The sequence below is a fragment of the Alosa alosa genome, chromosome 4 (genome assembly GCF_017589495.1).
Source record: "Alosa alosa isolate M-15738 ecotype Scorff River chromosome 4, AALO_Geno_1.1, whole genome shotgun sequence".
NCBI lineage: Eukaryota > Metazoa > Chordata > Actinopteri > Clupeiformes > Clupeidae > Alosa > Alosa alosa.
Window position 1 is genome coordinate 25711413 of NC_063192.1, and position 15000 is coordinate 25726412.

Sequence of the window (15000 nt, forward strand, 5' to 3'; positions counted from 1 at the left end):
AAGGCTGGGCTAATGGAGGGGGGTGGAGGGGGGTCAGTAGGTTGAGAGTAACGTGTTTGGTAGGGGCTATCAGGGACAAGGGCGGTCAGTGTTTGTAGTGCACAGTGTCAATGAAAAGGACGTTCAAACACTTTTTGATGTTTATGGAGTCTGAAGGCTGAATCCAAGGAATATTCAGTGAGAGAATGGAAAATAAATAGTAAAGAAGACAGTTAGAAAGAGAGAGAGAGAGGGGGAGGAAAAGAGAGAGTTGGAAAGAAACAAGGGCAGAAGTCAAGCTCTTCGACCTTTAATGTCCTGAATGAGTCACAGAAAGTCATCAAGCCCCCATAACATCTCTCTCTCTTTCTCTCTCTCTCTCTCTATCCTCTTCCCTCCCCGTTGCCAAGATCATCTGCCAACACTTTATTATTCTCCATCACACACAGATCCACTGTAACGTTTCCATGCTGTGTGCTGGCCTCCCCTGTCCAGCTAATTTTCTTTCGTCCAAATTCTGTCATCTCTTTTCCATGCACACATTCTTCTCTCCCTCTCTCTCTCTCTCTCTCTCTCTCTCTCTCTCTCTCTCTCTCTCACTCTTTAACACACACCCACCACCCACCCACAGACACACACATACACATACACACACACATACACACCCTTCAACAGTCCCTACCTTACCAAACGAACCAAAATCCTCAAAGTTTATTTTGATGCCGCGACAAATGCCCCCCTAATACCCAATCACACAAGCCTACATTTCTATCAGAGCACGTTTTAGACAGACTGAGTCACCACCACCCTCATACCCCCGGTCATACTGCCCCGCACACACACACAGACACACACTGAGCTCAGCCTCTAAATGGGGCAGCCAGTTACCAGGCATTAGCCCCGACTCCTTTGAAGAATTTTCAGTGCAGTCTCAAAAGATGGTCTCTGTCCACTCATCTCCTTATGAAGATAGGCCAAGCAAGCGAGAGCAGTTTCAGCCCTGTTGTTAACTCAGTACCACCCCCCCCACATACACACACACACAAACACCCTCAGCCCATGTCTGGTGGCCATATTTACTTCTTCTCTGCCTTTGTCACTCCGAGGCTAATTTGGTGCTGAGTGCGACTGACCTGTCCCGACCCACACTTCGGAGAGCCCTTACGGACTGGAATGTGAGCTTGCAATGCCTGGGACGAGTTCAAGGTCAGACCACACAGTCTCAAGGCGCCGCGCCTGATAAATGATCTGGTGCTGCTAGTGCTTACATTACTGAGCTCATCGCTTCGGAACCGCAGGCAACAGCTTGTGTCGCCTCTCGGCTTGTTTTGATACACTCTGTGCATTCTGCTTGAGAAGGCCTTCGTTTCTACACAACGCGATAAATGAGAGCACCATGGGTTTAAGTTTCAGTTCAGATGTCTGTCTGGACAAAGGGGAGACTCTGGTCCCACATGGTGAAGGACTGTGGGGTTCCAGAGTTGGGATAGGACTCTGTGTGGCCTGTGCGTGTCTCTCACCTGCTTTGCCGGGGTCAGACTCTGGCGAGGAGGCCGCTGGGCCTGGAGGTGATGGGGAGGAGGTGGGCCCAGGGGGAGGCTTATCGTTCTCCTGTGGGCGACTCTTGGAGGTCTCAATGCCTTTGACCCGTCTGGCATGGCGGTTCCCCTTGTAGTGAGCTTCTGCTTGACTCTACGGAAACAGGATGGAAGAAAGAGAGAAAGAGAGAGAATGACAGAAAAAAAGAGATACAGCGTTTAGAAATATATTATACCAAAAAACCAAACAGCTGAGTTACCTGAGCTGAGACAACTAGTAGGAAAACACCGTCACAAAAACACTTCTACAAGAAACTCACACACAACTGTACCTCCCCAATGCACACACTTAGTCCTCATTAGAGCCCGACCGATATGGGATTTTAAAGACCAATACCGATTTCGATACTTAAGGATTTTAAAAACGATAAACGATAAATCAGCCAATATTCATTTTTAATAAACACAATGTAAAAATGTATTGTAATATTTAGCATATTGAAAAGTTCTGATCAATCAAGGTGTGACATTGTGTTTAAATAGGCTTAACTATCTGGTATTCAAATGAAATGCTCTAATACAATAATTTATGAAATAATTATGAATAATAGAATCAGGTCTTTGTTGTTATCTGTGATAAACACTATTGGCACGATAACTTCCAAGGTATGTACTTTATATTTTATGATAGTATTTGTTGTGTTTTTTACACACCATTTAACAGCATTACACAGCATTGAACAGTGCTTGAACACATTCCCTGCGTTGCGTGACCTGGATCAGGAGTGAGGTTTACACATAAACACACAATTTGTGTTTAAAAGGGGAAGTGGAAGCTATAATGTGTACTATAAAGTAGCGGAAATACAGTGACCACCAACCAGACTCTGAAAAGATTGTTGGCCAAAATCAGCAGAAAGAACAACACAAATCTTTGGGCCATTCGCTCAACACAGCGCAACCTAGCAGCGAATGCAGTGCATGTCGCTTCCTAAGCCCCTTCTGTGCGACCGCAGAGAAAGATTTTTTTACTTGTATCTTTGCCACTTACAAGCATTGTTTGCTGTGGAGCCCTTGTCAAACACTCTACCTAGGTCCGGACAGGGGGCTTGAAATTTGGACGAATGGTCACCCAAGACAAACAATGGCATTAGCTAACGCTATCGTTGTGGCTAACCACCTTAACTAGGTTACTGTCAGTAATGTAGGCTATGATCAGAAAATGTATGGAATGAAAATTATTCAAATGGGAAAATTATAGTGCTGTTTTTAAGTTACTCTGTATAACCGCATTTATGTTTCACAAATACACCAACAATCAAATTAGCCTGCACCACTCAACCAATGCTAACATTATTTTACTGTTGGACATAATGTTAAACTGGTAAGACAATACTGGAAATTTAGTATTCAGTATATCAGTATTTGGCTCTGCTTCATTTAATTTAATAAAATGATCTACTGTTATAAACACGGATATTGATAGATTGGTAAATAGCTAATATCGGAACACCGATTTATTGGTTGGGCTTTAGTGCTGACACAGTGACACAGTACACCCTCACGCTGAACAAAGACAGAGAACCCGTCCAAATAAGGGCCCTGGTTAACCAGTCCCCTGATACTTTATATCCCTCACTGCCTGGCCAGCGGGGCCCATACAGACGGCTGATGGGCAGGCAGGCAGGCGGACGGCTTACACAGGCAGCCGTAAGAGGACAGGTGAGACAAATGCCACTGACCCCAGATCAGGAGCCATGGAAACCAGAGCCAGCAGGCACCAGGGCTGGCGGGTGCTCAGCGTACCCGTGTCTCTTTACATCAATCCCCCTTGAGAGCCCCCAGCTCCCAGACGGAAGGGCAGGTAGTGAAGCAAACAAACCACCACGCATGGGGCCCCAGGGAGTAAGCACACACACACACACACACACACACATACACACACGCACACTCACTGAGCTCATCCATCAGGAGAGGCATTATTGGGTGCTGCTGAAGGACCAACTGATGGAGCTGAACTCAGTCCAGCGGAATGCCATGTCATCTGCGCCACTCCACCTAAAGCCCTTCCTCTCTCCTGAAGCCTCGCCGCTTCCTGCACACTCCCGCTATATGCTATATACAGGCTCATGAGTCCGACAGCTGCCCTTACTATACAAACATGCCAACCTCTAGCTGCCAGACCAGTAGTGGCCAAGACAAACACACTGTGAAAGAGTTGCTTACAGCTACACACGTCTTAATTGTCTGAAAACATGCATCTGTCATCTGAAAGGTTATGCTACTGGGTAGCCCTAAGTTTAGTTCCAAAAGGCGTTGACTGAAAGGTTGCGGTTTGAAATGAAAAACAAAGGAACAAGGACTAACAAAAAAATTAAAAATATGTTATCGCTAATCCTTGAACAATAAAGGCCTGGTAACTTCATCCATCAAGTTTTCAGAGCAGCTTTTCAGCACCGGAGTGGAGGGGTGGGGGGTCTTGACTTGACCCCAGCAATCTGGGGATGGGGTGGATATTTCTAGAAATACCTACGTAGGGACTGTCGCCTGTGGTCACCGTCCTCATTATCGAGAAGAAGAGCCAGCATGGCAGTAGAGTGCTAGCAGCGGTGAACATCTCAAAACACACACACACACACACACACACACACACACACACACACACACACAAACACACACATACACACAAGCACACACATCAACACACACACTCACACAGACACCGACACACACACAAAATTGCAGCAAAGGGATACAGAGTTGCTTTTGTGTGTTTGTGTGTGTGTGTGTGTGTGTGTGGGGGGGGGTGTTTGTGTATAAGTGTGTCTATGTGTGTGTGTGTGTGGGGGGGGTGCACGTGTGTGTGCGTGTCTGCGGCTGTGTATATGACTGTGTGGGGGGGACTGTGCGTCTGTGTGTCTATCCTGTGTGTGTGTGTGTGTGTGTGTGTGTGTGTGCGCGCGCATACGGCTGAAAGAGAGAGAGACAGAGTGGGCTCGGATGGCGGCCAATAATTATTGCATGAGTATGATGATGATTATTAAGTGGCAGGATTATCGTCCGTCCCTCATGAAAGAGAGAGCCAGAGAGCTGGTGACAGCTGAGGGCTGCAGAGATATCTAGTGGCTACGCCAGAGGGGGGGGGGAGGAGGGAGGGAGGGGGGGTGCTGGAGAGAGGGAGAGAAAGATGACAGAGAATAGTGAATGTGAATGAGGCGAGTGAAAGATGCACAGAAATAGTGTGGAGAAAGAGAGCATGACAGAGGAAGCGAGAGAGTGAAAGACAACAAGGAAAAGACAGACGGGACAAGAGAGGTGGAAAATGTGGTTGGACAGATGACAGAAGAGTGAAAGAAAGATAAGGGAGGAGGGGTCTGGGTGTTGATGGCCCAGGAGGATGAGGGGGATCTGGGGTAACGTTTACTGGATGCTGGGTACTGGATGGAGGCTGATGGATGTGCTTGAGCTGGCAGCTCCAGGCTGCTGGTGTAGGAAGCTTGCGCCTTTAGCTGGTGATGATAGAGGCAGTGCCATATATAACTGTTTCTTCCTTTAATCCTCTCACATGCCCCCCCCCCATGCCTTCTCTCTCAGGGGTCTTAAGAAGCTGCCAGCCTAAAGCTCCTCAGATCAGCAGAGAAGACACAAAGAGGGAGGAAATATGCCTCAAACCAAACTGCAAAATAGGCAGAACGAGAGCTCTTTGGTGACCTTCACTGAGACAGGGATGAGTGCCAAGGTCATGTGGCTGAGAATGTTCTAGAAGCGTTAGAATGTGCACTATGGAATGGGACAGTAAGGTTGCTGCATTCACCGCAGAGGCCATATGAAAGAAATAATGAGAAAACAGCACAGAGGAAAAAGGACAATGTCCAAGGACAAAATGACAAAAATACAGCAGTTACATGCAGTTTCCATAGCCCGTCACTAAAGCAATGAACAGCGGTGTGAAGGAGGGAGGGAGAAAGGTTAGCCTAGCACATTAGCGTAAAAAAACCCTTTAAAAACGCTCTGGATGTCACCCCTAGAAGTCAGAGTTGCAGGGGGGGGGGGGCAAACACACTCACTCACAAATACACATACGCACACTCACTCACACATGCACATACGCACACTCACTCACAAATACACATACGCACACTCACTTACACATACACATACGCACACTCACTTACACATACACACACGCTCGCTCACACACACACACACACACACACACACTCAGGCTGCTCGTGCCGCAGCGGCAGCTCCGTGGCACAGCGCAGTGACATCACTTCTGCTGCAGCACGGCAAGGTTACTCCTGTACGGAGCCGCAGGAAACACGGAGGGACACAGGCACAGGCACAGTCAGTCAGCCGACCAGCCAGCCAGCCACACACACACACACACACACACACACACACACACACACACACACACACACACACACACACACACACACACACACACACACACACACACAAGGAATCCGACAGGGCAGACAGGCAGACACGAGCAGCTAGACACCCAGTCCCACAGACAGACAGACAGACAGACAGACAGACGGGCAGACAGACAGGTGAGCAGCGGGCCGGGCAGGGCAGGCAGAGGCGGATGGAAAAGCAGGCCGTTTCCCTGCTGGGGGGCTTAGGCGTCTCCGGGAGCCAGCCGCTGCAGTGATGAATGCAGCGCCTGATAAACAGTGGCAGTCGATCTGCAGCCCGCTCCCACAGTAAATATGCTGGCTTCTCAACAAGGAGGATTAGGAATATATGAATCCATAATACTGTGTGTGTGTGTGTGTGTGTGTGTGTCTGAAGGGGGGTGACAGGCTGTAGGGATGGGGAGAGAAAGGCTTTGTCGGGATACATTGTACTGTATTCTGCTCGTCACAACGTACAAATGGAGGGAAAGAGAAGGGGAGAGGAAAAGAGAGAGAGATGGATGGAGGGAGAGAGTGAAAAAGAGCAGGGAAGGAGAGAAGCGTTGTCATAGTGCTCGGCATGATTGATTAATTTTCGAGTTTAGGGATTAAATCTTCTGAGTGGAATACATAAAGCCTGTCAGACTGGTCGTAATGAATGCCATGATGTAGAATTTCTGCCAAACTAATAAGCTGACAGAGCTGATTAGGCTACCACTCTCCAGCAAGTCACAAACAAGGCAGTGTGCACTTGCAGGATTTTAAGTGGGTGTGTTTGTTTGTGTGTATGTACGTGTGTGAGTGTGTGTGCTTGCATGTTTACATGAGTATGTCTAGCTATGTGTGAGAAAGAGAACAGTGAGAGAAAGAGAAAAAGCTAGAGAGTATTTGTATGCGATTTCTTAACGACACCACGTCTGCATGTTAGTTTAGTTGTTGAGAACAGCCCCGGCAGCATGCCTGCGTGTGCAAGCAGGCAAGTGACTGAAGGTGTTGAAATCATTTGGATGTCTTTTACGGACCTCGACAGCTGCCTGGGTCTTAGATGTCCCCTTAGAGGTAGGGTACTTAATGTTTTATTGGTTGGCATGCGTCAATATTTACAGGCATGCATGCAGTATGTGTCAAACTTGTTTAACTAGCGGGTCACAAACCCAACTATAAGTAGAGTGCCTTCTTCTGACAGCAGAGCCTGCTATATCGTGTCCAGCAACATACAGGATTCACAAACATCTTGGGTTACAGCACTACTTATACCAACTCCCATTAAGGCAATATATCAAAGGCTAAGGATCAAATGGGATTTGTTGTTGAAATTTGTTTAGATTATATAGAAAAATTAACAGCTTAAAATAGCCCTCCCTCACCCGATATAGCAACCTCCCCTCAAAGCTGATATAACATTTAGTGACCCATCTTTGAGATGAGTGTTAATAACTGCCTATCCCCCGCTCCTAAATCACAAGCCTGAGGCACGGGATAAAAAAGCAGGCCTGCATCCACACCCCCACTGCCACCAGCACCAGTATGGTCCCAACACCCCTGGATATGTGGCCCAGGGCTCGCAGAGGCCTGTATTTTTAATCGACCTGTAAGATTACAGCATTGCCGTCTGAGGAGACCGCATGGCCCGGCCGTGATTACAGCCCTGGGGCCGGTAAAAATAGCCGCTGGGGCGGCGGGGCGGCTCCCAGGCCCAGCGAGAGCCTCTGGGGAGGGAGAGGCCTTCCTTCTGTCACACAGCTGACCCACAAGTCCACAAGAGGCCACAGCTGCCACCAGAGCAGGATTCCAGGCCCAGCCTCCCAGCCTCTCTTCACAGCCTTTCTTTTGTGTTGTTTTCCCTACTCACACGCTATCCGTTGCACACTTTTTGAAATTTAAAATATAAAATCGCCTTCAAGGCCCAAATGAGACCTAAAAGTCGACTGTTCACAGATTAGGAGAGATTAGAGAAAGTAAACAGCTGTAAAAAAAAAAAAACACTCAATTATTCTATTTCAGGCGTCCAAATACAGTGTGCCAGGCAGGGAGCCGCATTGCTGGATTTTATTTATGCAGCCAGAGGGTTTTAAATTCGCCAGCGAGCCAAACTGAAATTATTTTCCATACCCCCGCCCCAGATCTTAATCAACTTTTAGTGTTGATGGGGGTAGAAGAAAAAGGTTCTTTGAAATCCCAGAGAGAATAAAATATCCCATTTCACGCTGTCAGCTTCCAGCACAACAAAAGAACCTTCCGCTACTGTGCAATCACGGCTCCAGTGGTTGGCTTTTATTCTGGGGGCTGAATGTTGTGTGAAGTATGTAAATGTCCTTCCAGCTTTGAAAACAAACAAACAATGCACAGCACATACAAAGCCATAATGTTGGAGACATGAGAGTGTGAGAGGGTTCAACACCACGTACACTAAAACTACTTTTAAAGAGAGACATCCAGGCGCCAGCTGCAAACCACTAAGTAGCTTCATCCATAGTGAAAGAGCATGTAGGGTTCACAAAACATATACATCCAACACTGCAGGAAGGATGCAACAAAGTGTACACACACACACACACACACACACACACACACACACACACACACACACACACACACACACACACACACACAAACACACCCATACACACAGCCACCCATAATTATGAAACTCATAAACTTACCTCAGAGTTAAAGCGAATCTGGCAGACGTTGCAGGAGATTATGGGCCGCTTGGTCTTGACCAATGGAACTCCAAAGGTGTGGTTAATCACTGCCTTCTGCACAGGGTCCATCTGAGATTTGGACAAATAGACATGAGATAGGGACAGAGAGAGAGAGTGAGAGAGGGTGTGAGAAGAAAGAGAGAGAGAGGAGAAAGTAGAGGAGATGAGAAATGTGACTCTACTGAGTTGGCGGAGCGTCTGTAATATAGACAAGGCCATTAATCATGATGATGGACCACTGTGAGTGTGATCAGCCTGACACAGCAGGGAGGCAGAATGAGCGAGAGAGGGGTCAGGGCACCTGTGCAGGCAGCCCTCTGCCTCTCTCCTTCACCCGAAAGTCCAACAGAGAGGCGCGGACAAAGACACCTAAGTGAGGTGGCACTTAGGACCATTACTCGAGCATCCGTCCCCTTAACTAGGCAAAAACGAGCACTAACCCTAGGTGCCTTAGCGAGGGGCCACTCTGGAGGTGCAGACAGTTCACAGATCATTTTGACAAGCAACAGCCCTGAGCCATCTGGCAGTTGTTTCCTATAAGGGCTAGGAATAGCGTGCTAATGCTAACTCTTTTGTCAGATGTAAAACAATGGGCTGGAGAGGCAAACCGTGACTCTACAGTTCTAATTGTTTCAGCTGGGGTGTCCATCATCAAGAGTGGGCAAGTGTATGTTTGTGTGTGCGTGTGTGTGTGTGTGTTTAGAGAGAGGGGCCAGACTTTCAGAGTAAATTTAACTGGCTAGCTTTAGCACTGGAATTTAGCGCCAGCAACTAAGCCCCTGCTTAGGGTGCGCTCCAGACACAAAGACCACGGGGAACCCAACCTGATGAAGGGTCTGCATCCTTTATTCTAGTGTGAGATTCAATTTGCTTTGTGATGACAATTAATTGGCATAAGCACTGCTTGGCAATCCGTCTCAGTGGAGGCTTTCCATTCAAATTAATGGCCTAGTGGCTCGCGGCAACAGAGTATTGATTGACAGTTAACAAGAGGATTTGTTTACTTAACTGTCTTTTACGTTTACAAGGTGACATTTGTTTTCTTGGAGAAAAAAAAATACTACACTAACAGCCTTCGAACAGCAATGTTTTTCACAGTCTGAGGATCTTCACACTTTAACACTCTGGAAACAGTAAACAAGGCACTTTGCATTCCAGTTAACTTTCTAAGCCACAGCTCTGCTTACACAGACAATCTCATACTTTCTCATAGTCTAACAGGCCTCCAAAAAAAACAGTGGGATGGGAGGTATGCCTCTGAATCCACCATCTAAGAACAATTGGTCTGACAACAGTCTGCAAAAACAGCTCGACTTGGCCGAGACAGAGGGGAGCGGCTGAAATGAATATTCTCTGAGTCAAACAAAAGCACTTTCAAAATCAGCACCGGCCTTGTAGCTAGGCAACCCCCCCCTTACAAAAAGCAAATAGATGAGAATGCTTGAGACAGAGAGCAGGGTGACAGCACAGGCAGGCACCATCTGCGGGATAGCGCTTAGCACGGCCTAGGGCCGGACATCCTGATATTTCTCCTTCTTATCTCTTCTGGCCCTTCTCCACCAGTCATCTCTCTCTCTCTCTCTCTCTCTCTCTCTCTCTCTCCCCTCTCTCCCTTCATCAGGGTTCCACTCATCTGCGACGTCCCCCCACAGACGTGGAGAGAGAAGTGGAACAAACACACAATCATGGCCTCTTGTTGTCCTCTCTCTTGTGAGCCTCTGGGGGATTAACCGAGGCTGTTCGTTAGATAAACAAGCCAGGCAGCACGCTGATACATTCACACTTCTCCTCAGCAGAAACACATTGTTTATAAACACAGACTTGGCAAGTAGGGTGGATTTTATTTCTTAATGGTGGGCTCATGTGTAGGGTGTCTACAACAAACAACTGATTAAACAGGCCGTAAAATGAAGTTCTAGAAGCCCACTGAACTCCTGGCTGCATTGAGCCTGTATTGTAACTGTTGGCTCTGCTACACCTTGTCAAAGAGAGCAAAAATAGCCCTCGCATTTCAGCACTGGATGACCTTCCGTTCTCTCTGCAACACACTGTCCTCTTCAGATGAACAGTCCAAAAAACATTCAAATGTGACGATAGAATTTCCAAAAACACACAACAAGCCAGAGCTACAGTAACACAATCATACTGTACATTCATTGAATTCGTAATAGTGAATCCAAGAGTTGCAGGCAATATTGTAAAGTGAACCAATGATCCCAAACACACACACACACACACACACACACACACACACACACACACACACACTCACAGACACGCACAGCCACACACACACACACGTCTAGTTCACACAACACTTCTGTACAGTCCTGTAGCACTACCCTGGTTATAAACAACACATTTCTTCAGCTTGTCGCTATTGCCGCCTCCACACACACAGACATCCATCAAGAGGGAGAGAAACAGCCTCATGCTCAACAGTTTGACAGACACTGTCGCCTCCCCCTAACTCAACCAAGCTCTGTTGTAATTCAGAAGAGCTGAGAGCTCAAGCCTCACAAACTCAGCTTCACCTAAAAAAAAGCACTCCATCCCACACACACACACACACACACACACACAGACACACACACACACAAACAAACAAAACCTCTATATAACCACCACCAACTGAGGCACCTCAGCTGACAACATAGCCTGATCTCTGAAGCAAAACAGAACATTGCCGGGAATAAGAACAGGAAAACAACAATAAAAACACCCCCCATAAAGCCGCAAAGCACAGACCCTTCAATCTGGCCTCACTGCTGCATGGTTTATACTTCTTTTCCTCTGGTAGTGCAGGAGCAAGCAATGTCATATATACTGCCCTGCTATGCACACACACACACACACACACACACACACACACACACACACACACACACACACACACACACACACACACACACACACACACATACACACACACACACACACACACATACACACATACACACACACACACACACATACACACACATACACACACACACACACACACAGACACAAAGACAAGCCTGGCAGTACAAGAGATAACCATGCCACGCCAGATGAAACATCCTTTGAAGCTGGAAAATTCCCTTTGAATCTTGTCCAGTCGACAGCACCCATAAGTATAAATAAAAGACTCGACGCTTCGTTCTTGCCCGCCTCGTTGCACTGCTGGTGGGCACTCACCTTTGAATCCTCCCCAGAGCCTGGAGCTTGGAGCTGCATTGGTCGTCGCCTCAGAGAAAGTCTGTCTCAGTGCGTGTCCGTGAGTTTGTACGCACTGGTGAGTGTACGCGCATGTGTGTCTGTGTTTGCATGTGAGGTGTCTCTCATCCGCCGCGAATCTTCCTGCGTACACCCCACACAGTGTGCCACCTGATTCTTCCCACGCCTGACAGTCCAACACAAACACGCGCACACACACACACACGTGCCTGCACACACAGTCTCACACACACACAAACACACACTTGCACTCTTGTGTCTCCTGGGTCCTATGAGAAAGGTAGGCTAGAGTACGCATGCTCACTCCATCTCCACGTGTGTCAGCAGAGCAGGCATCTCATCTGTGCTCTCTCCTTTCTCTCTCTTTCTCTCTTGATCCCTTTCTTATTCTCTCTTCCTCCTGTTGTTGTTTGTCGTCGTTGAGTCCTGCGTGCCTAGGCTCCACGCGCTCTGGACCACAGTGCTGCTGCCATTCCCAATGTCTGTGCTGTCCTCCTGTCAGCTCTGGCTCTCCTCTGGCAAGCTGACACCTCCCCGAAAAGTCAGCCCTCGCTTCTGGCTCTCATCCGCTCTCCCCTGCTATTCCTTCACTTCTTCCTTTCTTTTCTCTCCTCCCTAGTGTTATTTCACCCTTCTTTTCCCCCTCTCTCTATCTCTCTCTCCCTCCCGCCCTTCTCTCCTCTTTCTATCCCTCTCTTTTCCTCTCCCTCTCTCTCTCTCTCCCTCTCTCTCACACACGCCGGCTGTGTCACATGAATACTCACTCAGTTTGCCCAGATGCAGGGAATATGTCATGTACACCCCCACTCTGTTGTTTCTCTCTCTCTCTCTCCTCCTTCTCCTCCACCCCTTTCTTCTTGCTACTCTCTCACTATCTAATGTTGTTCGGCTCCGCCAGCTCCCCCTTCCCTCCTGTTGCCTCCCACGGACTCACTCACACACCATAAACACACACACACACACACACAGAGAGAGAAAAACGAGCACATGAGTGGCAAGCTAGGCTACACCCATTCCTAAAATGCCTGTGTGTGGTGGAATGAAGTCAGTAGGGCTATCAAAAGGGAACTTGTAAAAACATTTTGGGATTAAATCAAAGTCCCTTCTGATGTATTTATGAAGTGTAGAAGCAGAGCATCAGTAAAACTGTCTCTCATGAACCCAGAAGGATGAGAAGAGGTAAGAGACTACCATGGCCTCATGCCTTCACCGGTGAACTTCCAGTCTGGGACACCGCTGTGGAAACCTCGGAAAAACAGGAGCACTTTTGGGAGTTCAACTGGAAAGGTAGCACACGCAGGTTGTGTGTTTTTTTTTATTTGTTCTCCTCTCCTTTTTCCCCCGAGTGGGTTCTTTTAAGGATTCAGCAGGTGAGCAGGCAACAAGTCTGCACCTGAACCGCCCGATTAGACACCTTCAACGGAAATTCCTCTGTTGTGCTGCCTAAGCACAGACTCTCTCTTTCTTCCTTTCTCTCTCCCTTTCTCTCTCTCTCTCTCTCTCCCTCCCTCCCTCCCTCTCTACCGGGCACCTTCTGTAGCCGGCTCACCCCCAGCGCCAGCTGCCACTCATAAATTATGCAGGCGCGTCACCGGCTCTGAGTATATTGGCAGAGACAAGCAGGTAGAGGGCAAATCACATTAAAGTCACATTAAAGCTACGGTGTGCTTTCCGAATGGAGATCCACAGATCTACGGACCATCAGCCTTCTGGCAAAACTCTTCCTGATGGACAGCACCTCACCTGCTATCCCCAAACCCTCACCAGTGGATTCCACCGTGCAGTAGCTTATGAATCATTTAAATAGTGCCTGCCCAGTGTTTTACTGTTGAAATGTCTCCTCTCTGCATATCACTGTAAATTAATAAAAACAAAAACCTTCCTGCTGATTGTAGGACACTTGGCATGGCTTGAGAGTGTAAACCCACATAACTGATATGCGCCACGCTATGTGGCACTACTACAGAAGACATTCCTTTCAGGCTTGTGTAATACCTGCCTCTGAGATCCAACAGAAGGAGAAAAAAAGAGATTTGTGGATTACGCAGCCCTCAGGTTAGATCCAAAAAATGGCAATGGCTTAAGCAGAGCTCGCACATTCCACTTCCAAATCACGAGAACTGAGTTTACTCTCTTTCTCTCTCTCTCTCTCTCTCTCTCCTGACCCGAGGCGACTACTTCGGATGGGTCCCCTGTCTGTGCCTCCCCGTGAGACGGGGTCTCCAGTCTCAGAGAGCTGGGAACAGAGGAAACAAACCCTTGAGCTGTTTACAAATTCCGTTGCCTCCAGGTCCCACATGAGAGGCCGTCATACGGTGCAGTGACTGTAACAGCGTGGGGTTCTGACGTGATCCAAACAGGATCGCCTGTGGCTTCTGCACTCCTCCACCGCAAGGCAAGAGGGCCCCGCCAAGCAGACCCCCCCTAAGAAACCACAAATTGTTTACGAGCCATAAACTAATTGAATGCTCTGCAGCCTCGGTGCTCGCTCAGGAGTGCAGCTGTGTGGCATTTGGGAGGTTTCTGTAAAGCACACTAACAAGGCGGCCAGGTCGTTTTCAGCAGTGACTGTCTGGGCTAACGTCTTTATGTCGGGCTCCCTCGGCTATTAAGGACACTGGCCTGCCACAGAGTGGCCCACATCGCCATGCGCTCGGCTCTTACTGTTTTCCGACAACTCGCTCCGTGTCCACTCAATGTCCACTCCCCTGTGAGAGTGCATTTGTCAGTACCTGTGACGCCAGGCCCCTCGTAAATGTCACATCCCCTTGCTCACCCCCAGGCAGCGGCGCTGCAGTTGTGCTGCTGTCAGCACTGTCCCAGAGCACGAGGTCAGTGTGTCCTCTGAGCCTCTGCAACATCCCCATCTACTGGGCAAGAAAGAAACTTCCAGTCTGTCTCTCTTGCACTGACACTCCCAGCGCCTGGCTCCAGGAATGTGCCGGACTCCCCCGAGGAGCGGCCCTACAGATTATTTATCCCTTTATTAACACAGGAGAGGCCCACTGGGTATCACCTCCGCGGCAACGCGCGGCTTCATCTAAATGGGATTAATTCCGACCATGACAGGCGTGGATGGGCTAATTAGAGGGTCTGTGTGTGTGCCCTGACTGACCCGCGTTTTTCAGATAGAAATCTTTTTTTTTTCACACTTTC

General features: G+C 48.2%; 1 protein-coding gene across 1 annotated transcript in view; it reads right to left on the reverse strand.

The window, feature by feature from the left end:
• Positions 1-15000, reverse strand: part of znf385a (zinc finger protein 385A) — a 40069-nt gene that overhangs the window by 15533 nt on the left and 9536 nt on the right. The window contains 2 exon segments of the mRNA XM_048241284.1: positions 1500-1671; positions 8584-8694. Of these exon segments, the coding sequence (XP_048097241.1) occupies positions 1500-1671; positions 8584-8694 (283 nt within the window).